This window comes from Passer domesticus, chromosome 7, assembly GCF_036417665.1.
Source record: "Passer domesticus isolate bPasDom1 chromosome 7, bPasDom1.hap1, whole genome shotgun sequence".
Classification (NCBI taxonomy): domain Eukaryota; kingdom Metazoa; phylum Chordata; class Aves; order Passeriformes; family Passeridae; genus Passer; species Passer domesticus.
Window position 1 is genome coordinate 60202064 of NC_087480.1, and position 22803 is coordinate 60224866.

Here is a 22803-nt window from a genome sequence, read left to right on the forward strand (position 1 = left end):
AAAGCCATGATGATCCCTGAGCCCCAATGACAACAACGAGATTTTTGCAGCAGGAACTTTGGGTACCAACAGGAAGCTCTTGTGGTTGCAGATATTCAGCTGAGCTTGTTTCTGTTCTTTTTTCCCTGGGGTTAGATTAAAGTGCTCAAAGGTGTGTGTGTGTGGGTAAGAAGCTGTGGTGGCAGTTCACAGCACACATTTCTGTAAGTGTGCCTCAGAAAAGCACCAACTACCAAAACCCCATTCTTGAGGAAACAGCCAAACCCATTTCCCCTTTTCAGTCGCTGAAGTTCTGATTGCTCAATAGCTGGAGGAAAAAGAGATTTTTCCATGAGCTGTAGGTGCTTGGAAATGTATACAGAGATGTGGAATTCTTGTGTGACCCTCTTTAACTGCAGAGAATAAACGGTGCTTTCAAACAATCCGGGATAAACAAGGAGAACTTTGCTGTCTGCACAAACGAAACCCGATGATTTGTTTAGAAGAGGATTAGGTGAATTTGGGGAGCGCTCCAACGTGCCTGATACACACGAATATCCAAGAATCCTCCGAGATGCCGCTTGCCAGGAGCTGGGAGGGGACACAGGAATGCAGCCACAGCCTCTCCCTGCCCATCTTCTCCCTCTGTGTCCTCCAGCTCCCGGCTCGGGCAGCGTCGGAGGCCGCGTTCCCCGCGCTGACTTTCCATCTTGCAGAGTTCAGCTATTCTTAGGCGAGGTTGTGAGTCATTAAGTGCTTTCAGATTGTTTATTTGTCAAGCCACAGGCACTTAGATTTACTTCTGAAGCCAGACCAGCCCCTCCAAGGATTTCTGTGTGCCACAGAAATTACTAGGTGAAATTCCACGGCGGGAGGTCAGCCCGGAGCGCTGCACGCCAGATCCGCCCAAGGGCTCCTTTTCAAAGGTCAATACGAGAGGGGAAAAGAACAACAAGAAGAATGTGGTTTCCTACAGCCTCTCACCACCTGATTTAGCTTTTATGTGTGTTTTTTAAGAGAGGCACTGGGCTTTGCTGGCTGGTTGTAGTGCCTCGGAGGGTGGATGGTGGTTTGGATGGGGAAGGGACTCCCTGGGGAAGAAAATCCCACCCTACAGGGGTGGAATTAGACCCTCCTGGAGGCCCTGCAGCTGCCAAGAGCAGCCAGACAGGAGCAGGGAGAGGCTCCTGCCCTGTGCAAGGAGGAAAACAGAGTTGGTGTTGTGTCCAGAGCCTGCAGTGCCAGGGCAGGGGCTGATGTGATGAAGCCCCTTTGGAAAGTACAGAATCACTACTGTTCTATAGAATGTCACGTTTGTGCCAACATCCATTTTTGTAGATTCTCTGCAAGCTTCTGCTGTGCTCACAGAGCTGCCTTGTATGGGAATGCCAAAAGCCTGCCCCCTCCACCTGCCAGGCCTGTGGCCTTCCACTTTTGGCTGGCAGCATGAACGGGGCAAAATGCTTCTGCCAGTATCTGGGTGCTGCAGGAATAAAATATCAACCCAACAAAGCAGTTCCATTTGGGAGGGTTTTATGGATCAAGTCATGATTATCATGCAAGTTGACTGTGCATCCCCTTTCACACCCCAAACCCAGTGCTTCCCTACACATCCCAGCCAGCTGGATGCAGACAGGAAAAATTGTGGAGTGTAGATACAACCTCTGTGTCCAGGAGGAGAAACAGCCTCCAGGAACCAACCTGCTGCTCATTCAGCCCTGTGCCACATCCTGTGATCCCCAAAGTGATACGGAAAAGACTTCATTTGCTTATGGCACACAGATCACCCTTGTGATGTTCACATCAAACCACGTGGGCTTGCCTGGCAAATAAATTTGCTGTGGTTGTGTTCCCCAAAAGAAATTGCTATGTCCTTGCAAGTATTTGGGTTGCCTAGGGAAGTTGTGGCTGCCCCTGGATCCCTGGAAGTGCCCAAGGCCGGGCTGGACAGGGCTTGAAGGAGTCTGCAATAGTGGGAGCTGTCCCTGCCCATGGCAAGGAGTGCAATGGGATGAGCTTTAAGGTCCCTTCCAACCCAGACCAGTCTGGGATTCTGCAATGAACAAGAAATGCTGTTGCTCATAGCTCAGGTGGCCCTGGCACAGCCCAGCTGCAATTCACACATCCATTGACAGACTCCAAATCTACTCACAGGGAATTTCTTGGCTCAGTTGTCCCTTGTAAAGTGGTTCTCATTTTTCCATAAATCTCTTGTGGACAGGTGTGTGCTCATGACCCTGGGCTTACTGTGATGCTGCTCCTCTTAGGAGAGGGCACCCATTCACATCACAGAGAGAGGTTCAGCTGTTCTCTCCTTAGCTGTGGTTTCCTGGATTTTTACTCATCTGTCACTTGTCCCCCTGCTCCACGGTCTGATTACACTGAGTCACCAGGCTGGAGTTCCTGCCCTCCAGCAGTGGTTTAGTGCCTGGTGACTCAGGGGCCAGCTTCTCAGTAATCCTCCCCAGGAGCTGCACCTGGAGAAGCCTTAGAGTTCCCTCCAGTTCCATCCTCCAGGCTGAAGGGTCAAATGTGACCTGTTGGCTTCTCAGGGATGAAGATGTTACCTGTTAGAAAACTGCCAATTATCTTTAAAAGCCAAGCAAGGGCATCTAGTGATGTTCTTGGTGCTGTGAACTCCACAGACTGCAGGAGAAGCTGGTTTTCCTGGACCTGTGCTCCTGTGACCCATTTACAGCCTCTTGTTGTACCAAGGTGGGGGGCAGAAGGAGGAACTGATCTACCCCTGCACACCTCAACAGCACAAATGCTTTCATCAGTTTTGCTTTCACTGGAGCCATTCATTCACTCACATGGTGATGTTTGTGGCTGCAACAAAGGGCTGTTTAATTTGTATATATATCCAGTCTTTGGGATAGACAAGGAATCTGACAGGATCCCGTTCTTCAGCTGGGATTCCAGCAGGGAGTTCAGAAATTCACGAGGGGATGGCTCTGTGGTGGGGACAGGACCTGGCACAGTTCTGGATGAGGCCAGCACAGGCTCTGCAGTTCCCAGCTTGAGGTGCCTGTGTTGGGGTCACCTTGCCGTGTAATTCCTTTAAAAATGGCAGAAATGACTCTGCTATGATGGAGAAAAACAAGTACTCACCTGTTGATTCTTTTGCTTTTTTTTCTCCTGCCCAGGTGGGGATTAAATGCACAAGATGGAATTTCTTGTTGGACTCAGATGTTTGTTAGTTCTTATCTCTGTCACAGCCTCACAAACCCTGAGTCCCACAGCCCTTCACTCCAACAAACTACAAATGGAGCCCCATCTCCATCTCTACACGGCCTTTTAAGGATAAACTGGCCAATTAAGAAATGACACCTGAATTATTTTTACTTTTAACCCAATAACCAACCAGCTGTGCCCACAATGGGGACTTTTTTACCCAATTACACAAAACCACCCAAACCCATGGAGAAGAAGGGGAAGAAGAAGGACTGCCCAGCAAAACCTCCATCTTGCTTTATATCTATTACTATATTCTAAACCCTTAAACTCTGAGTTTTTCACCTTGTGATATCACACACTTCTATTGAAACTGCACACCCACAATCTCAGTTCTGTCATTCCATTCTGGAATCCTTCTCCACAGCCTCAGGTCAGTGCAGTGCTCTCCTGGGGGTCAGTGCCTGCCAGCACAGAAACTCTGAAATTCTCAGCACCCAGGGCTCCAACATTCACCTGAATCTTAAACCTTTATAACGGTGGCCTCGTGTCGCTAGGTGTGGATGAGGAATTCCAGAATCCCTTCTAGGAATGTCTGTCAGTGGAGATGCTGCCAGCAGATGGTGCAAGCATGTGCAGGTCGGGCTTCCTCCCTCCTCTGCTTCCAGGAGTCAGTTACAGCTCGGTGTGATGTTATTCCGACCTGAGAGCGGAGATGGGGAGGGATGATTTTGTGTGCAATTTATTTTGGATATGGTTTGCAATGTAGCACCTGCCTTCTGATGTGAACCCCAGCCCCTAGTAGCAAACTGCTTCTGCTACCAGAGAAGCTCTGGATCTGTATTTATATCAAACAGAGGAGCAGGCTGTGAGCTGTGGAAGAAAATATGCACAGCCAGGCAAAAACTGGGGAAAACGCCCTCAGGATGCCACAGCACCACATACAGAACATCCCCTTTTTTTTCTGCAGCTTTGCTTTCAGAGAGATCTGAGGAGAAATGTTCTATTTCAGAGGCCACAGAACCCTCTTGCCCTTGGCAGATTTTCAGAACCACACGTTTATATCGTTATGAACTAATTAATCTACTTTATCTCTACATTATGGGTGCAATTATTGCTGTTTTCTGAGATATCATGCATGCATACGTAGCTCTAGGAAGTTCACAGATCACATCCAACTGTGTTTTGTCCTAGGAGGGAGATAAACCAGAGCCAAGGCTGCGCTATCAGTGGCTAAATACCTTGACCTCCAAACTTATAAACACTCCCACATGGAGGAACTTGTTATGGTTTGTGCTTAGACAAGCTCATGGTTTGTGGCTGAGGACTCCAAGCTGACATTTGCCTTCTGCAGCTGAAATTAAAGGAGCTCCATGCAGGCTTTCAGTGGAGTTTACAGAACTGTAGCCATGTCTGATTTATTCTTTCCTGCCTCCCCTAAAATCTGTATCTTTATGGATGCCAGAAAACAGCTGGCCACAGAGGTCAAGGTTTTGGGCCAGGCTTTCCTTGGCAGAGGCTGAAGCTGCTGTGAGTCCCCAGGTGGGAATGAGTTGCTCTGTGGCCCAAACCAGGATCTCACCCCTGATAGGAGACAGTGGCTCTGCTGCTGCCTCACCCCGTCTGACATCAAATTGCCCAAACTCATCCTGTTTGGGTGCCAGAGCCAGGCACAGCCCTGCAGAGGTGCTGCTCTCACAGGGACTGCAGTTCTGCAGTGGCCAAATTGTTCCCACTTGCCCGAGGCAGCAGCAGCAGCACCGAGGTGAAAGGAAGGGTTATGAAATGGTTGGAGATGCTCTGGAAGCAGATGTAGCTCGTCAAGCAGGGATAATTCAGGGTTTGAGACATTCCCAGGCTGCTTGCTGTGGGAAGAGTCAGATTTCCTTTCCTGTGGAGTAAAGCAAGGCAGACAATTTGTTCCTGTTTCTGGCTGTGAAAGGGCACAGAGTCTGCATGAACCGTGGGGATCACCAAACAATAAAATCCCTAAATATTCATTTTTCTTCCTTGTGCCTGAAGCCAGTCCTGTCCTGACTTTTTATAGCCAGTGTTCTTATTAGTCTGAACACTTTCTTACCTTTTCTGTGTGGGGAATTTGACCAACAGTCCCGTTCCTCAGCAATGAAATGGGTTTTACCCAGCGTGGGCTGCAGAACTTCCCACCCCGAGGTCCCCGTGTGATCCAAGCCTGCTGAAAGAGCACATTGTCTGCACACAATTTGCACCAAAATTCACAGGATAATTCTAACAATACCAGGGCCCTGACAGATTTATAGACCTATCACTGATATGGCTGCAGGCTCTGGAAATTGATTTATATGATGCAGCAACAGCTAAAGGTTGGGGAGGGTTTCCCCTGCTGGGAATCGTGCTGTGTACTGGAGGCTGCCTCCAGGACTCCAGAAATCCCATCTCTGGGGAATCTGCTCCTTCCAGGCATTTCACGTAGTTATTTTTGGCTGTGCCTGTGAAGATTTCTGGTCTCCCAGCACAGCTATTTTTGTAACACGTGGCTGTGAAGTCCATAGTATTGGACATAATTTGATTTTGCACATTGGGCCCTACGTAAGGAATCACTGCCTCCTGCACCTGCTCCTTCTTTGGCCTGTGCCTGAAACACTCCTTTACTGTATGGAGTGAAGCTCCAGAGCCTTCTAGACAACAGTTCCTTTATGGAGCGTGCTAAGCTGCCATAAATATTTAATTAGGTGTAACTGTGGGTTTGGAGAGATACAGAAAAAAATAATCCCCATTTCCTTACAATTAAACACAACCTTTTCCTGCTGGAAAAATTTCCCCACATTAAGCACTGACAGGGAGCCATATTTTAAGAGAGGGCATAAAAACCTGAGAGGGTGAGAGGCTGGTGAAGAGGAGACTTGAGGGAGCTGAGGGTTTTTCCTGGGTGGGAAGGAGCTGCAGGATGGAGCTTTGAGATGGAGCTGTGTGGGTGTCTCTGAGGCAGCACAGCTCCATGTCAGGCTGGTGGGTGAAGCTTCTTCCCAAGCAGGGCAGCTCCTGCTGCCTGAAAATAAATCAAGGCTTCAGGTGCATTTTGTAACGAATCAGCAAAGCAGGCTGCCCTGGGCATCCAGGGGCTGGCACTGCCTGGATTCCTCCCTGTGCCCCAAACTTTTGGGTACAACAACGACCTGGACTGGGATTACAGCTGATGAACTCACCAGGGAAAGGTGAGAGGGAAGAAAGGAGAGGCAGAAGTGTGACTGTGTTGCCTAATTAAAAAAAATCAATCAAGTGGCAGACCTGCAGCTAAGATTTCACCCCAGTTTTCCATCCAGGTGGCAGAGGGGAAGCTTAAATATCACTCAGAATGTCTCACAATTATATTGGCTTTGTCTCTCACAGCCAGAGAGAACTAATTTAGAGTGGAAATTAAAAATGACATATGCATGGTTTGGTCAAAATAATGATCATGGGGAATTAGGGAGCAATTTGTGAGTATATTAAGGGAGAGAGATTATTTACAGCAGGCCGAGGGTTATATGTAATCAAATGAACTTACCAGCAGAAAAAGTAAAACAGGAAGTTTTCATTTTAATTTTAAAAAATCCAGGAAGCAGACCAGACCCTGAGCCCTGCTGGGCTGCACAACAGCTCAGCACAGACCTCTTTAAAGGGAGAACTTGGGAATTGTCCCCACACTGTGGGAAGAGCAGGTAAAGCTGTTCCACAAGAGTGCTGAGTGAGTATTTTGAGAGGTGTTGGGCTCACCTATGTACTGCTTGTGTGACAGATGCATTTGTGCATTAAAATAATGATTAGACCTATAGAAACTGAGCTGCTGCTTCATTAGCCAAAAAAAAAGTAACACACAGACCAAAGCCCCATCACCACCATGAGGAATGCTGTGTGCACTTCCAGTTCCCCACATTTGCGCTGCAAACATCTCCCTTCCCTCCTTCCCTCAGGTGCTGCCCCAAAAAGCCAAACCTTGAGCCCGGCAATGTCCCCAGCCTGACTTTACCCCCAAATCTCAGCCTTCTGACATCACTGATGGCATTCCTAGGCATGAGCACCCTGGAGTTCAGCTGGCACATGAAAGGAGGAATTACCTAACGTGGGCTTAGACTCAGTCTGTAACCCCTGTGTATAAACAGCCTTCCCCCCTGTTTGCTGCAGCAGAGAGCCCAGCAGGCCTGGGCAGGGCAGACCTGGGCTGAGGTGAGCAGCCAGGGCACGGCACCTCTGTGTCACAGCAGCCCTGCCCTCCGGGGGCATTCCAGCCTGGAATCCAGCCACAAGGCCCAAACACTCCCACACTTTCCCTTTACAGCCCTGGGTTTGACTGCCCAGCACCTTCCAGCTGCCACTGAAGCGACTCCTCAGGCAATGCCTCAGCTTTTGGATTTTCTATTTCCAGACTCTGAGCTGCTTTAGTGTGTGGGGCTGGGCTTCACATGAGGGGATGGGGAGCTCTGCACAGAGCAGGGACACAAAACAATTCCTGCTCCAGCTGGGCACCAAGGACAGATGATCCCAATCCCAGCCCAGGAGCACAAAGCCCGTGGGCTGCAGAGAGAAAAACAAGCAGGGTGGGACTGCAGGGGCTGCAGTGGGGTTGGCCACTGAACTGCAATGTGCACATGGAGCAGAGCTGAGCCCAGGGAGAGACCCCGGCAGCGCTCGTGCATTTTGGGAACATTTGGGTTCATCCTGGGGGCAGCCCTGGCTGGGCTCTGCTGCTGCCCGAGGTGGATCCATGGAGGAGATCCTTGGAATCAATCCCTGCTTTATTCTGGAACTTTCTCCAGTTTCTGCTCCAGGGCAGCCTGCACAAGGCATCCCCAGCAGCGTCACACTGGCTTAATTAATCACTTCATTAATCAGCCGAGCACTTCCAGGACCTCTGGGGCACCACCCACCTGGATAAGGCTCTGGTCTCACACAAAAGAGCCTCTGTAGTGCTGAGTGTCTATCAACTGCAGGGACCCCGGGCACTGTTTGCTGAGTGGAGCTAAAGTTCACAGGCAGAGCTGCGGGGGAAATCCAGCCATCCATGCTCTGTGGGAACGCAGGATCCCAGCAGCTCCTGAGCTCTGGGGATCCCACAGAGAAGGAAATAAATCAATATATCCACCTCGGGAATTGGAGCCCTGCATCTGCAGGCACACGGGGAAATTCTACCTGCAAGAGAAATCAAAACCTGTGCAGGAGCATGGCCGTGACTATTGGAATATACACAATTCCTTCCATAATTCATAGGAGTATTTAGGGATAGCGACCTGCTGTAATAATTAATTTATGCAGCAGCAAAAAATAAAAAAAAAAAAAAAAAACAAAAAAAAAAAAAACACAACTGAAAATATTGCAAAACTGAAAAAAAAAAGAAAGGTGATTTTTGTGTTCAGTTCAGTTTGCTTTGGTGCATAACAGGAGTGTCACAGTCAGGGGAGGCAGCAGCAGCTGGTCCTGGGAAACTTCAGCTTTTGAGTGCTCAAATTTGGGGTAATTCACTCCAAAACTCAGATCTGGGTATTGCCCAGAGTCATTTATGTAATTAAACCTACAAAATACCTTACGTGAATAACCCTTCCTGTTAGAAAACCTTTATGTATAAGCAATGTGCGTCCTTTATGCGCAGCCTGGAGGGGGCAGTTCAAAGAGCAGAACGCGGACATTCACAGCATTTTCCCTCATTCCGGACCCCTAAACAGCCCTAAGAGCCCCAGTGACAAGGCCAGTTCGCTGCGGGGTGTGCCGGTGCGGCCTCGGGGCGGGGCTGGGGCGGCAATTCCCGCTGGAATGTTCGGTTTTTATGGAAAAGCGCGGGAAGGCTCCGCGGCCGCGCCGGGCCCTCACGGCGGGGGGGGGGGGGGGGGAAGGAACGGAGCCGCCGCCTCTGATTGGCCCAGCCGCACGGGGGGCGTGGTCACAGCGGGACCAATCCACCTCCCGCCGGCGGGGGTGGTAGGGAGCTCTCCCCACGCAAATGGTACAGCCCGAACCCGAGCCCTTTGGCCGGGCCGTTACCAGCGCCCGCGCGCGCCCAGGCAGGACCCACAGCGGGCTGCCCGCCGCGCTGCCTGATGCGGCGGCGGCCTTGCGGGGCCGCCGGCGCCGTAGCTCCGGCGCCCGGCCTCCGCCGCTCTGTCCGCCGCCTCCCGGCGGACGCCACGCCGCCGCTCGCCATGCCTTTTACCCGCCGTCCCGCCCCGCCGGGGCGCGCTCTGTTTTCCGGCGTTCTCTCGGGGCGACCTCCGGCGGGGCGTGGAGGTGGGGGGGGTTGCGGCGCGAGGCGGGGCGCGCGCGCGGGGCGGGGGGGGTCCTCGCCGGCGCGCGGAAAAAAACGCGCCAAGTTGTGTGAGGGTGTCCCCGCGGTCTCCATGGCAACGGCGAGCGGGAGCGGGGCCGGCATGTAGCGGTGAGTGAGGGGGAGCGGCCGCACCGCGGGCCCGGGCCCCGCCGGCCGCGGGGAACATGCGGGGGGCGCGGGGGGGCGGCCCGAGCCCGGGGCGGGGGGCGGCGGGGCCGCGCTCGGCCCCCTCGGGGAGTAAATGGCGCCTGGTGTGCGCGTGTGTGTGTGTGTGCGCGCCAGGTGTGAGCGCCCCGGCCGCGCCCCGCAGGAGCCATGCCCGGCGTGCTGCCCGGCGACAGCGCCAGGGCCAGCCCCTCCAAGAAGAACCGGCTGTCGCTGAAGCTCTTTCAGAAGAAGGAGGCGAAGCGAGTGCTGGATTTCATCGAGGCGCAGGAAAATGAGCCGAAGGGCGCGGAGTTCCGCGGCGCCGAGATGTGAGTGCCGCGCGGGAGAAGTTGCGAGGCGCTCCATCCTTCCTTGCCTTGATCCATCCTTCCCCTGATCCTTGCTTCCATCCTTCCCCTCATCCATCCTGCCTGCCTTCCTTCCATCCTGCCTTCCTTCCCCGCTCCTTTCGCTTTCGCCTCCCCGCACACAGAACGCGCTCCGTGCAATTAACGTGCGCTTCAATTAAATTAACGCGTTCTTACGTTAAATTAACCGCCGGGGCGGCTCCGTGGGGCTGAGCGGGCTCGCTGCCCTAACCCATTTCTGAGCTAAAAAACAGAAACCGGCTTCTGGTTTTGCCGCACTGGGGATGTTCAGTCGGCACAAACTTCGGGGTCGCGTGCTGAAGTTAGTTTTTAAAACCTGTTTAATCACCGTGACCAACTTCTTATAACTTTTTTTAAGGAAACAAGTTTTGGGGGTTTTGGTGTTTGTTTTTCTTTTTTTTTTTTTTTTTTTTTTTTTTTTTTTTCCCTGCTGCAATTCGCTCTTTTGATATTTTGGTTTTTTCCTTCTGGTGTTTAGTTGGCACAAACTTTGGGATCAGTCGAAAAAGTTGCTTTGCTTCAAGTTAATATAAGTAGTTATTGTGTCACTGAATTATTTATGTTAAAATTTAATTTTTTGCAAGGTTAGCTTTAATGGAAATAGGTAGGATGTTTAGTTGTGGGGTTGGCTGTCATTCCTTGGGGCTTTTCAGGCCCTGAGCAAATCTGTTTCATTGGATTGGGGATTTCTGGATTTCATTGGTGAGGGGATTTAAGTGGGAAAAAGAAAATTGTGGTCAGTTAGAACTAGTTGGAGACTTTAAAATTTGGTTCTGTTGTGTCATTACAGTGTATTCATAACTTTTAGCAGTGATTAATGATAATCACTGTACAGAGTGTCAGGCTTATTGGTTTCTTTTTTTAGTTTTTTTTTCTGATTTTATGCTTTGGCTTTGGATCCAGAAATGATGTGACTGGAGCAGGGGACAATGTAAAAATACATTCTAGGCACATATTTTCTGCCTTATGAAAGAAGAAAGAACATACAAAAGTACCTAAACATGAAAGTTTTGCTCCCTTAAATCAGTCTCCTGCTATTTGATGTGGTGGAGCTTAGAGCAGGATTTCCTCCTGTGTGGTTCTGGGTGGGTTGCTGAGGACTCAGAGTGAACTCAGACACACTTGTGCAGGGCTTAGATCTGCATTTCCCAGTGCTGAATTCCCTGAGGTGGGGAGAGAGGAAGGAGTGCTTTTTCCAGAGTGTCCCTTACCCCTTTCTCTGTTTCCCAGTGACCAGGTGGTTCCTGCAGCTCAGCCCCCCTCCCTTGTCAGCTGTGAGAAAAAAGACAACATGCTGCCTTTTGTGGGCCTGAACAACCTGGGCAACACCTGCTACCTGAACAGTGTCCTGCAGGTGAGGCCACGTCCAGGGGCTCCAGAGGGGAGGGTTTGGTCCAGCACGAGTGGCTGAAATCAGTCTATTCTGCCTGCAAAGGGCATCTCAGTACAGCAGGGAAATGAAGGTGCTGCTGCAGGAAATGTGTGCCCTGTGGTTGTCCTGATTGGGAAATTCTTCACTTTCCATCCTCAGGGCTGCTCCCTGCTGTGAAAAATCCTGGATCTTTGTGTGCCTGGGGAGGTGCAGAGCTGTGTGGGTTATAGATGTGCATTTATGTGTGGAATAGCTTCTTACTCGCTTATTCTTGTGTTTTCAACTGTTGCTTGCAGGTATTATATTTTTGTCCTGGTTTTAAAACTGGAGTAAAACATTTATATAACATTATTTCAAAGAAGAGAGAATCTTCAAAGGATGAAGGAGAGCAAAAGGCAGAAAAGGTAACAAATCCCCACGTGTTCTTTATTTGTAACCTTGCAAGCAAGGCTGTCCTGAATACAGGGAAAATTTAACTGGTTTCTGGAGCTTTTCAGCATTGTTTTCTGATCTGTTACTTCAGGTGAAGATGTATTTGAGGTGTTCTGAACTTTAGCACAAGTTTTAAAGTCTAACAGAAGAAATTTGGGGAAGATACCTGACCATGCTCTGGCACAAAGATAATTATGAAACAGTGCCTGGAGCTGATGGAAATGGGAGTTTGGGCAAGGATGGTTTGGGATTTTAAACCAATGGTTAATTGGGCTTTTACATTTGTTTCCTACTTGAAAAAAAACCAAAATAGTGTCTGACACCCACCTGCTCCCATAGCAGACAAAACAATGAGCCAAATACAGAAAACCAAGGGAGGGGAGCAGAGACAAATGTTAATTTGTGACCGATGTACCTGTTGCAAGTGTTGTTATTCCTTTCACATTGTCTTTGCAGGGAAGCTGTAAAGAAGATCCCCTGGCAAGTTACGAGCTCATCTGCAGTTTGCACTCCTTGATCCTCTCAGTTGAGCAGCTTCAGGCCAGTTTTCTCCTAAACCCAGAGAAGTACACGGATGAATTGGCCACTCAGCCCCGGAGGCTGCTCAACACCCTCAGGTACAAATCCCCTTAAGTGCTGGCAGAATTCTGTCCTGGCTTTTCCAGGCTGTGACATTGCCCAGCCTTAGAGGCTGGTGCAAGGTAGATGGCCTTAAATTCGGGGTGGCCTTACAGGCAGCAAGATTTTTGTGCTTATTGTTGGCATCATGGTGTTGGAAATCTGAAAATAAATTGTAAGACTGTAGGGGTTTAAAACAGTGCTTAGGTAGAGAAGTGTTATTAAATTACAGAGGTTTGGGTTGGAAGGGACCTTAAAGCTGGTCCAGTCCTACCCCTGCCATGGGCAGGGACACTTGCCACAATCCCAGGTTGCTCCAAGCCCTGTCCAGCCTGGCCTTGGCCACTTCCAGGGATGGGAAGGATTCCCTTGGAGCTGAGGAGCTCCACTGCTGGGGTGTGTGCAAATCCTTGAGGCAGAGCTTCCCCCAGCTCTGTGACAGAGAGGACCCATGATCCTCCATGACTTCTGAATCCCTGATTGCAGTCTCAAATCACATTCCTCAGTTATCAAAGGCTACCAGACCCTCATTTTTTCTCCTTTCTTTGCCCAGAGAGCTGAACCCCATGTACGAGGGGTACCTGCAGCACGATGCCCAGGAGGTGCTGCAGTGCATCCTGGGGAACATCCAGGAAACCTGCCAGCTGCTGAAGAAGGAAGAGCTGAACAAACTGCCTGTGGAAGAGCCTGCAGCTAAACTGGAGGAAAAACCCAACCAAAGCTCTGAGAGCAATGGGTCTGTGAGCCCTGCTGAGGAGGAGGATCCCAGCCTGGGCAGCCTCGGCGGGGACGCGGCCAAGGAGAAGCTGCTCAAGGGAAACGGGAAAAGGAAAAGCGACGCCGAGGGCGGCAACGCCAAGAAAAAATCCAAAGTATCAAAAGAGCAAATTGCAGCAGAAGAAAATCAAAGACAAACCAGGTCCAAGAGGAAAGCCACGGCAGAAAAGATGGAAAACCAAACGGATGCCATTGCCAGGTGTTCCGGGGAGAGCGAGAGCGCCAAGCCCATGCAGAAAAAGTCGCGCCTTAGGTTAAACTGGTTAAAATCTTCCTGCAAACAGCCCAGTATTCTGTCCAAATTTTACAGTCTAGGAAAGTTAACTACAAACTTGGGATCCAAAGAGCCAGGGAAAGAATATGACTGTGAGTTCGAAGAGTCAGCTGTCAAGTGTGAAAATGGTGACAGTAAAGAAGAATATCATGAACCAGCGTCTCCCGTGGAAAGCCATCATGGAAAAGGAACTGAAAAAGAACCAAAAAAGGAAGGTTGGTGCACAAGTGGATGGGCTTAAAATTAGTAGGATTAAGAAAGTACAATGCGTGGGAAGTCAGCCTTCAGACTGCACAGCCTGCAGAGCTCTAAACACAAAATTAGATTTTTCAGGAATTGAAGATGATTTTTAGGAAAGAGAATTTATTTTTATACGTGTTTGTAATTTTTTTTTCTTTTAGAACTTGACCTGTTTAGCATAGATCTTGAGGCATTTCTCTAAACGTTCTGTAATCATTGTACAATATGTATAAAAAAAGCTGAATATTACCAGGTTTGTATTTACCACTAATTTTTGAAAGAGCAAAATGATTTGAGGTGTAAAGGGATATTTCTGGTAGGAGCAAACAGAATCAAGCCCCGGTAGCTATGGTTTTACAAACAGTATCCTCTTTTTCCCTTCCAGGTCCCTAATCTTTCCATATTCCCAACTTTCCCATGAACCAGGATGGACTCAGGATGTATTAAAGATCTAATCTATTTAGATCTAATAGATACCAATTAGAAATGCTAATTGGCTGGCAGGTCTGGATTTTGTTTATGTCAATGAAACGAGCAAGATACATATTGAGGGAAAGGCCTCAGTATGAATCCAGTACTTACTAATTTGGAATTTTGCACCACCAATTTTTTTATAAAAAATTGAAGGAATGAAGAGTCTTTTTGAGTTCTGCATTTCTTCTGCAGATTTGGCCACAACTGGCCAATAAATTTAGGAAGGAGGAGAGGACTGAGAATGAACAGAAACCAGGCAAACCCACGGTGTGGTGCTCCTTGAGGAGGTCAGCAGCCCATGCTAAGGAGTCAGAGCATGTGACACTGTCACACTTCAAGTACAAAACAAGAACCCAATCTTAGAACAGAAATTAAAGTTTGAGGCCCAAGAAGCAGAGGGTCCTTATTTCCTTACAAGCAGATGATACCATCAAAACTGCACGTGATTTGTTTTCTTTTTAATTCCTGTCTGAGCTCCCTAAAAGGCCGTGGTGTGACAGTGATTTGGTGAGATAACCAGGTGCTGAAGGGTCTCTGGGATGAAGTGCCCTTGCTGAGGGATGTGCCATGTGCTCTCTCCAGGTACAGAGCTGGCTGTCTTCGAGCTGGTGGAGAAACTCTTCCAGGGCCAGTTAGTGCTGAGGACGAGGTGCTTGGAGTGCGAGTGCTTCACGGAAAGGAGGGAGGATTTTCAGGACATCAGTGTCCCAGTGCAAGAAGATGAACTTTCTAAAAGTGAAGAGAGTTCTGAAAGTAAGTAATTCCCCCCAAAAAAGGGGTGTGAGGTGTGTCCCTGCCTCAGCCAGCCGTGGGGAAGGACAGTGCTGCAGTTAGGAAGGAACACGGCTCCTGTTTGTGCTGGCTAAAATTAGAGGCTGTTATCTCCTGGCCTGATTAACTTTAGACTTTGGAAACACGGTGCTGATAATGTTGGCAGATCCAGATAATATTCAAATTGTTCCAGATCTTAACACATAGCATGGACTGCCTACGATCTGTCATTTAGGCACCTGTTTTCCTGTTTTTGAGTAGGTATTTCCTTTGAGTCTTCTTTTTTCTTCCTGGATAAGAAATTTTGCTTTTTCTTTTTGTAGGAAATATTTACATTTTTTCTTAGAAATAAAAGAAACGAGAATCCAGCTTTTTTTCTTAGTTACTAAAAAAAAAAATTAGTATTTTAGATTGTTATTTTAATAACATTCGTATTATGTTTGTAAATGTTAGTCATGTGGTCTCTTTCACAAATTTTATTGATCTATATACAGTTTTTTAGCTATTTTCAAAAGGAAGCGTGCCAAAAACACATCTTGAAATTGAGAATTTTAAAGGAATTAATTTTAGTTGCCACTGACTTAATTTGGAGCAGCTTTTCCTGCTTTTGCTCCCCATTTTGCTGAAGGATTCAAAGGAAAACGTGTGGGGTGGTGTTCGTATGTGAAGTGCTGCCAGCAGCGGGTGATCCTGTCAGCAGTGTGAGGGTGGCAGGGGAGGCAAAATGCAAGAAGTGAGAGGGAACTTTCTGGTTATTTTGGGGGTTTGCCTTAATAAGTGAAATTCTGGTTTCATACAAGCTCTCCACTTCCAGACATGGCAACAAAATTGTGTGGTCTGAAAGGAGCTTTGGGAAAATCCTAATTTTGAGCAATGACATCCATTAAGTGATGTTTTCATCCCTTCCTGAAATGCTCCAAAGACTGGAGTACATCACATATTTCACACATACTGAGTGTTCTTTGCAGTGCTGCAGGTTTGCAGTGGTCTGAGCTTCACATATTTTGTTCTGTTGCTCTTCTGGCGGGATGCGTTGGCAATGTAAATATTGGCATATCCATGAATGCAGTGATTTCTTTTCTAGTTTCTCCAGAGCCAAAAACAGAAATGAAGACTCTGAAATGGGCAATTTCCCAGTTTGCCTCAGTGGAGAGGATTGTGGGAGAGGACAAGTATTTCTGTGAGAACTGCCACCACTACACGGAAGCCGAGCGCAGCCTCCTGTTCGATAAAATGCCCGAAGTGATCACGATTCACTTGAAGTGCTTTGCTGCCAGTGGCCTGGAGTGAGTATGCACTGCCTGTCTTACCAACAGGGTCCTGCAGCCAGGGAAGTCTTATCCCAAGAGCTGGAAATGCTTTAGCGTGTTTCCAAAAGATTCCCAGATTGGAATTAAATTGCTGGGATGAAGCCCCCAATGCCATAAAGGCTTTGAGTTGTTCCAGGTAGTGGCAGAAATTACTTCCAGGAAAATTGACTTTTGGGAGACTCCTTAACAAAAATTTTTTAGCTGTACTCTTAGAACAACCTGATATTTCTTAAAACATTCTTTACTTTAAATATCCCCTTATTTAAGGGGATATTTAAGTTTAAAGTAAATAAACTGAGTTCAGAGGCAGCTTTAAGTGCTTTACCAGAACAAGTAATGAGAACAAATCTGCATTTTATGGTCTGATATTGTCTCTGCCTGAATGTGAGTACTAAAAAGATGCATGTGAGTGGGGAAAAAAATATAATCAGGAGTTAACACACTTTAAAGAGCCAACAGTCATTACCCCAGAACTGACCAATTCCTGTAAACAGACTTTGGTCTCTACCTGAATGTGAACACTGAAATTTTGGGGGAAAAAAAATCAGATAAACATTTTAAAGAGCTAATATTAAAAAAAACCAAAAACAATTACTTTAAAAACACAATAGTATCAGCATTATTGATATTAAATTACAGAATGATCAGTTTGGTACTGTAATTGTAGCAATCCTTATATTTTGAAAGAAGTTGTGGGAGTGTAATTTATTTTTTATACTTAAGAATTCAGGGATTTTCTTTGGGATGAGAGGAAACAAAGAAAAATCCATCCCTACAGCACTGTACAGGAATATCCAGGTTTCTGACAAAGCAGAAAGGAAATTTCCTCTGTCTCTGCACTGTCTATCCATACAAGTGCAGAATCATAACACACAAAATTGTCTTTTCATTGCTCTCCCCAATACTTACTTAAATACTGATTTGTATATACTGACTTAGAGCTGCACACTTAAAAATCATTGCAGTTGAGTGGGAAACATGAAAATTATCTTCCATTTGCTCCTGTATTTCCTATTTTCTTGTTTCCGTGAGGAAGGACCTGCAGTTACTCAATCCTGTCCTGCCTCACTCACCTCTTCTGTCCTGGCCAGCTTCAGGTCCTTGCTCCAAAACACTCAGACCAATTTCCAGGTCAGAGTGAATCCAGTCTCTTGTGGTTTTCCTCATCTCAGTCATTCCATAAATTTTCTGCCAAGGGCTGCCAGTCAGAGATGAAGGAAGTCAGAGTGGAAAACCTGACACAGAAACCTGTGTCAGCTGAAACTCTTCAGAAGAGTTTCTTGATTTTTGGGTTGGATGTTTTCTCTTGGGCAGGCAAAACCCTGCTAAAAGTAGTAACAAATTCTTCTACTGGCTTTAAAAATTTTTTTTAAGATAAGAATCTTCAGACAACTTTTATCTCCCACAAAAACTTGGGAATCTTGTCTGCTCAGTTGTGCTCTACTGAGTTCTCTGGTGACTGAGTTGTAAATAAATGAGAAGTGAAGAGTACTGTAAATATTTGCAGTTAATAGGGATTTTATTCATCTTTTCTAGATGCTGCTTTGCAAAGTGTTTTGTTTTAAAATAAAGCAGCCAGTGTGAAAATCTCCTTGTCTGGGGAGGAGTCATTCTCTTTGGCAAGTGTGTGTGTGGGGAAATATGCCAGGCCATGTGTGAGCAGGCTGTGAAGCTGTTTAGGAGGAATTTATTAACTGGTAACATGTAATTAAGCATTTCCACTATAGAAATGTAACAATCTGTGAGAAAATCAGCTTTTTGTCTTGTGAAATTCAGTGCAGTGGGTAAAATGTCACTAATTTATGGTCTCAAAAGATGTGGCTGCAAAAATCAGGTTTGATGTGTTTGAAGTGCATCAGTCAGAGCAGGCAGAGTACTTGGCATGCAATTTTTCTGTCTTCAGATTCTTATCATTAAGAAGAACAAAAAGCTAATAGGAAAAGATTTCCTCTCTTATTTCCTCCTCTCCAAATCTTTCTGATGCTGGATGTCATTGAGAAGAAAGGTAGAGCCTGCTTTTTCCTGTTTTCTGTGAATATGATTGTCCCAGTGTGCTTGAGTGGAACTGGATTTGTAATCCAGGGTATCAGCCAGCAGTTCTGTGTTTCTGGACTCTCTTCTGAAAATCCCTATTATCAGCAACCAGAAATAGAGATATTCAGAAGGTTTATTTTTTCTAATTCTGTGCTCTTCTGTGTTCCTTTTGCTGGAGTGAAAAGTGTATGGTGAGAGAGGTCTGAAGTGACTGAGGATTGTGTGTGTCACTGTTTATTTCTGTGTCTCAGGGTTCATGGCTCTGAACAGGAGTGAAGCACAACCAAAATTAAATCCAGGAAAACAATAATCATAACTGCAGATGTGCCATGGCTGCAGTTTCCTTGGATTTAAGTTATTTTTTCCTATGATAAGAGCAGTGAGCTCTTGGAAACCTCAGTTTTACAGGACTTGTCTGTACTCCCCAGTATTTTTCCCTGCAACACCCTCACAGTTGAGTAAGACTGAGTCATCCCTGGAATTTATTAGGACATCACAACCTATTGTTAAATAAAGGGATTAATTGATCTGGGCTGATGCAATGTGTAAGTCATCAAGAGCAGAATCATTCAAGGAGGCTGATGCACAATGAAATCCCAACACTGACTTTCTCTTCAAACCCTGTAGAAGATCCTTATAATGATAGGAATTTTTCCCCTCCTGGTAAATTTGTGTGCTGTGAACAAAATACTGAATATTTATGAAACACTAGAGGTTTTTCCAAAGTAAATTAGCTACAGAATTGTTTAAAAAATTAGAATGCCAAAGGACAGCTAGTGAAAATCTCAGGTGAGCACCACAGCTACAGTGCACTGAGGGGAGCTGAGGAAAATTAGTCACAATCTGAGTGATATTAAAGCTACTTGAAAGTAAAATAAGTAATGCTTTATTTAGTAAATGACTCTTTCAGGAGGAGAAAAAAACAAACCCAACCCTGCTTGATTCAGCCTTGGCTGTTGAAGAGGTTTTTGGTTTGTTTTTGAACAGGATGGTGAGAGAGAGAAGGGGGTGTTTGTGCAGAAATAGGAGCAGGAGTGATAACAATCAGCTGAACCTTTATCATCACTATTTAAAAATTACCTTTAGAAAAATGGGATCTCAGAAATAGTTCAAATTTTCAGTTTCTGGGCTGTAAGATTTAACATTACACTCATAAAAATGCCTTTCCTGACTGGGGGTGCTTGGGATGCTGGGCCAGGGCAGCAGGGAGCAGTTCCCACCATCCATATCTTTGAGGAGAAAGGGTATGGCTGCACCTCTGGGCCACCTGAAGCGGTTTTTGGGCGGTGCTGTGGCACGAGGTGTAAGCTGTGTGTCCCTTGGCAGGTTTGACTGCTACGGGGGCCTGTCCAAGATCAACACGCCGCTGCTGACGCCGCTCAGGCTGTCCCTGGAGGAGTGGAGCACGCGGCCCACCAACGACACCTACGGGCTCTTCGCCGTGGTCATGCACAGCGGCATCACCATCAGCAGCGGCCACTACACGGCCTCGGTGAAGGTCACAGACCTGCAGAGCCTGGAGCTGGACGGGGGCAACTTCCTCCCCGAGCTGGACAGGGGCAACTTCCTCCCCGCCTACGGCGCGCTCAAGCCGGAGCCGCTGACCGAGGAGGAGGCGCGGGCCGTGGCCGAGGACTACGACGACGGCGAGGTCTCCTTCAGGCTCAACGGCGCCGCGCCGCCGGGCAAGGTGCTCAGCAAGAAGAACATGGAGGCCGTGGGGCTGCTCGGGGGGCAGAAGAGCAAGGCTGACTGTGAGCTGTGTGCCAGCAAACAGCCCAACCCCGAGAAGCTCGTGAGCGTGGCTCCCGAGCCCCGCAGCGAGCCCAGCGCCGAGCCCAGGGCGGAGCAGGGCGAGCCCCCGGCGCTGGGAGCCAACGGACTGGAGAACAAAGCTCTCTGCGTGCTCCAGAGCCTCAAGGAGTACGAGGGCAAGTGGCTGCTCTTCGATGATTCCGAAGTGAAGGTCACAGAGGAAAAGGACTTTCTGAATTCTCTTTCTCCCACATCGTCATCTACATCGACTCCTTATCTACTGTTTTATAAGAAAATTGTAGAGTGATGCTGTACTTGGACTGTAAATATTTGGGATTTGCATACACCTCTGGCTCTGATTTGCGTCCAAACTACCTGGAAGCAACGGCTGTTTGTTTTTTGAAGCTACTGATTCTTCATCTTTCTGGTCTTTTTTTTCCTTCGGTGTCAAGTGGCTCGACTTGAATTAACAGAACATGACATAGGACTTGACTCACACCGTAACTTTTCTGCTGCAGAATAGTGCTCTGACCTTTTAGAAATACCAGTTTGTATAGATTCTAAACGATGCCTACAGCACCCAGTAGTGGTTTTAATGCAGCTCTAGGTCTCAGACATGCCTGTTGTATTATTAGCTTTTTTTTTTCCTTTTTTGCCCATTTTTTTCCCAGTTTATTCCTTTTTTTTTTCTGTTGTTTTTTTTTGTTTGTTTGGTTTTTTTGGTTTGTTTTTTTTTTTTTTAATAAAAGTTATTTGTATTCATACCCTGGAGTAAATGTATATTAACTAGCAAATTTCATCAGAAGTTGTGTATTTTTGTAACTTGGGAAGTAACACTTCATATTTAGTCTTTGGGTAATGGACATGGTTTATTCTCCTGCTCCAGTTCTTTCCTGCTCCTTGCAACTTGAAGCACAAGAAAAAGGGTCTGGGAACCTTGTCCAGAGCATTGGAGGGAACTGAATTCATGGAAGTGTTTGACTGGTCTAATTTGCATCTTGGTACATAGGTGTTAATGAGCAAAGTGTAAATAGGTGTGATTAATACTTCAAACCAGGGGCAGAGTGTAGTGTAATTAAAATAATTTTGTACTTTGAAGAGTGAAGCCCTCAAATCTGCATCTCTGTTTGGGGTGGTTGGGAACTTAGTGCTGACCTTCTAACTGAAGTTCATTTGTACCTGGAGCTCACTGAAACGTGGGGGAAAAGGAGAGCATTTGGCTTTGATGCTTTGTTAAGAATGTACATATGAATAAAAAAGTTATGATCCACATCTGAGACAAGCAGATCAGCCTGTTGTGTTTGGAGAGGGGAAAGCAGAGAGGGAAAGGACTTTGGGAACAGCTACAAAAAGGCTGGAAATTAGCTTACAGCATTAAAGTGCTCCTAGAATACATTCTGTGGGTTTTAGGGTTCTTGGGCAGTACCTCCTAATTTGAAGGTACTTTTTGACTGCAAATGTGAGTTTAAGGGGGAACATTGCAAAACCAAAAACATTTGTACTAAACACTAGAGATGAAAACCCCAAATTGTCTGTCAGAGAATTGAAGGTGACTCCTATAAACTGATAAGTAAAATCCTAACAAATATGACTCAAAAGGGGGATTGTTCAGTCTGTCCCAGGATGGATGGAATGACATCAAGTGTCACCGCAGGCTTTGAGTATGCCCTGGATGTATTTCACCTTTTTCCACTACAAATTAATTTATTTACAGGAAAACCCCTAAAAACCTCTGCCTAGTTAATTCTGCAGTACTTAATTTTCACTGTCTTTTATTATACTGTTGTATAAACATGGAGGTAAGTCAGGAAAAATCTCTTTTAGTGCATTTTCCATGTTAGGTTTGACCTCTGACTGTTATACAGGCCTTGATTTTGCATAAAAAATCTGCAAGGACAAAATACACTTTCCCTTTTCCAAAGCATAGCACCATAATAATAAATAATTTCAGAGTCTAAACCAAGAAAAAGCTACGTTACAAAAATATCAGTAATCTTACCTTGCAAGGGCAGCCCAATCCCATTACAGAATGCAATTTTTTAGGCTTTGCTGAATTTCAGCCTGCAAATGAAAGTTTATTTTTCCACACCTGGCGCAAGACTTTATCTTTTTCATTCAACTGCAGCATCAGGAATGTTCCAAGGAAACAAAATACCATTATTTACACCAAAACAGGATGTCAGGAAGACCCAGCTGCCTTCCATCATCCCAGTAGAGCTTGGGAGGAGATTCTTTTGTGGCAGCTGAAGAGAAAACAGCCTCAGCTGGAAGATGCTGAATGAAAACCCCTCCTCTGGCACAGGAGAGGGACTGGGGGTGGATTTTTGGGATATTCATCCAAGCACCACTTGCCACCCCCCTGAACTTGTTGCTTGTAACTCCTGTCCTGGAGCAGGAGTGCTGTAAATTAAAGTTTCATCCTTTCATGGCTCCTGGGATTTGTTTGCACTGTGTAAATATTTTTAATGCCTCTTCCTGTAAATCTCTTCCAAAGCCCTTCCCTCCTTCCTTAATATTTTCCATTCTGAGATTCCCTGACTCCTGCAGCACCTCAAAGGCCTTGTCAGCAGCCCTGGGCTACGCAAGAGCCTTGGAATATCCATGAAAAGGTTGGAATTCTCCTTCTGCAGGGAATTCCACCCAGGTGTGACACAGAACCAAGTCAGGATTATTCTGCTCCAGGGAACCCTGCAGAGCCTGGCACACAAAGCACCAACTGTGCAGCTGCTGGGTAACAGAGCATGGGAGAAGTCTCCAATAACCTAAAATAAGTATCAGGA

At 46.8% G+C, this 22803-nt stretch overlaps 2 protein-coding genes across 6 annotated transcripts in view; one reads left to right on the forward strand and one right to left on the reverse strand.

Annotated features, from left to right (window-relative positions):
- The window catches only part of KANK4 (KN motif and ankyrin repeat domains 4), a 32114-nt gene extending 23199 nt beyond the window's left edge, over window positions 1-8915 (reverse strand). Inside the window, exons 1-3 of the mRNA XM_064429077.1 lie at window positions 8692-8915; window positions 8040-8301; window positions 5234-5344 (exon numbers count right to left, since the gene is read on the reverse strand). The gene's annotated coding sequence lies outside the window, so the exon portion shown is untranslated. The remainder of the gene's footprint in view (window positions 1-5233; window positions 5345-8039; window positions 8302-8691) is intronic.
- A 502-nt stretch (window positions 8916-9417) lies between these two features.
- USP1 (ubiquitin specific peptidase 1) lies at window positions 9418-21308 on the forward strand. 5 transcript variants are annotated; one of them, XM_064429107.1, is made up of 9 exons: window positions 9418-9538; window positions 9713-9906; window positions 11197-11320; window positions 11635-11742; window positions 12227-12387; window positions 12942-13654; window positions 14736-14906; window positions 16009-16210; window positions 19595-21308. In XM_064429107.1, exons 2-9 carry the CDS (start codon window positions 9746-9748, stop codon window positions 20328-20330), a joined length of 2376 nt encoding a protein of 791 aa, XP_064285177.1. In that variant the 5' UTR covers window positions 9418-9538; window positions 9713-9745; the 3' UTR covers window positions 20331-21308. The 5 variants fall into 5 exon arrangements, with proteins under 5 accessions (XP_064285177.1, XP_064285178.1, XP_064285180.1 ...); XM_064429108.1 differs by having other exon boundaries at window positions 9434-9538; window positions 9741-9906; XM_064429110.1 differs by lacking the exon at window positions 9713-9906 and having other exon boundaries at window positions 9440-9538.
- Window positions 21309-22803: the final 1495 nt, after the last annotated feature.

Excerpts from the sequence above, each read along its gene's own strand:
- USP1 (XM_064429107.1), top strand. The coding sequence starts at position 9,746 with ATGCCCGGCGTGCTGCCCGGCGACAGCGCCAGGGCCAGCCCCTCCAAG. Across the intron at positions 14,907-16,008 it reads AAGTGAAGAGAGTTCTGAAA|TTTCTCCAGAGCCAAAAACA; the intron begins GTAAGTAATTCC and ends TTTCTTTTCTAG. Across the intron at positions 16,211-19,594 it reads TTTGCTGCCAGTGGCCTGGA|GTTTGACTGCTACGGGGGCC; the intron begins GTGAGTATGCAC and ends GTCCCTTGGCAG.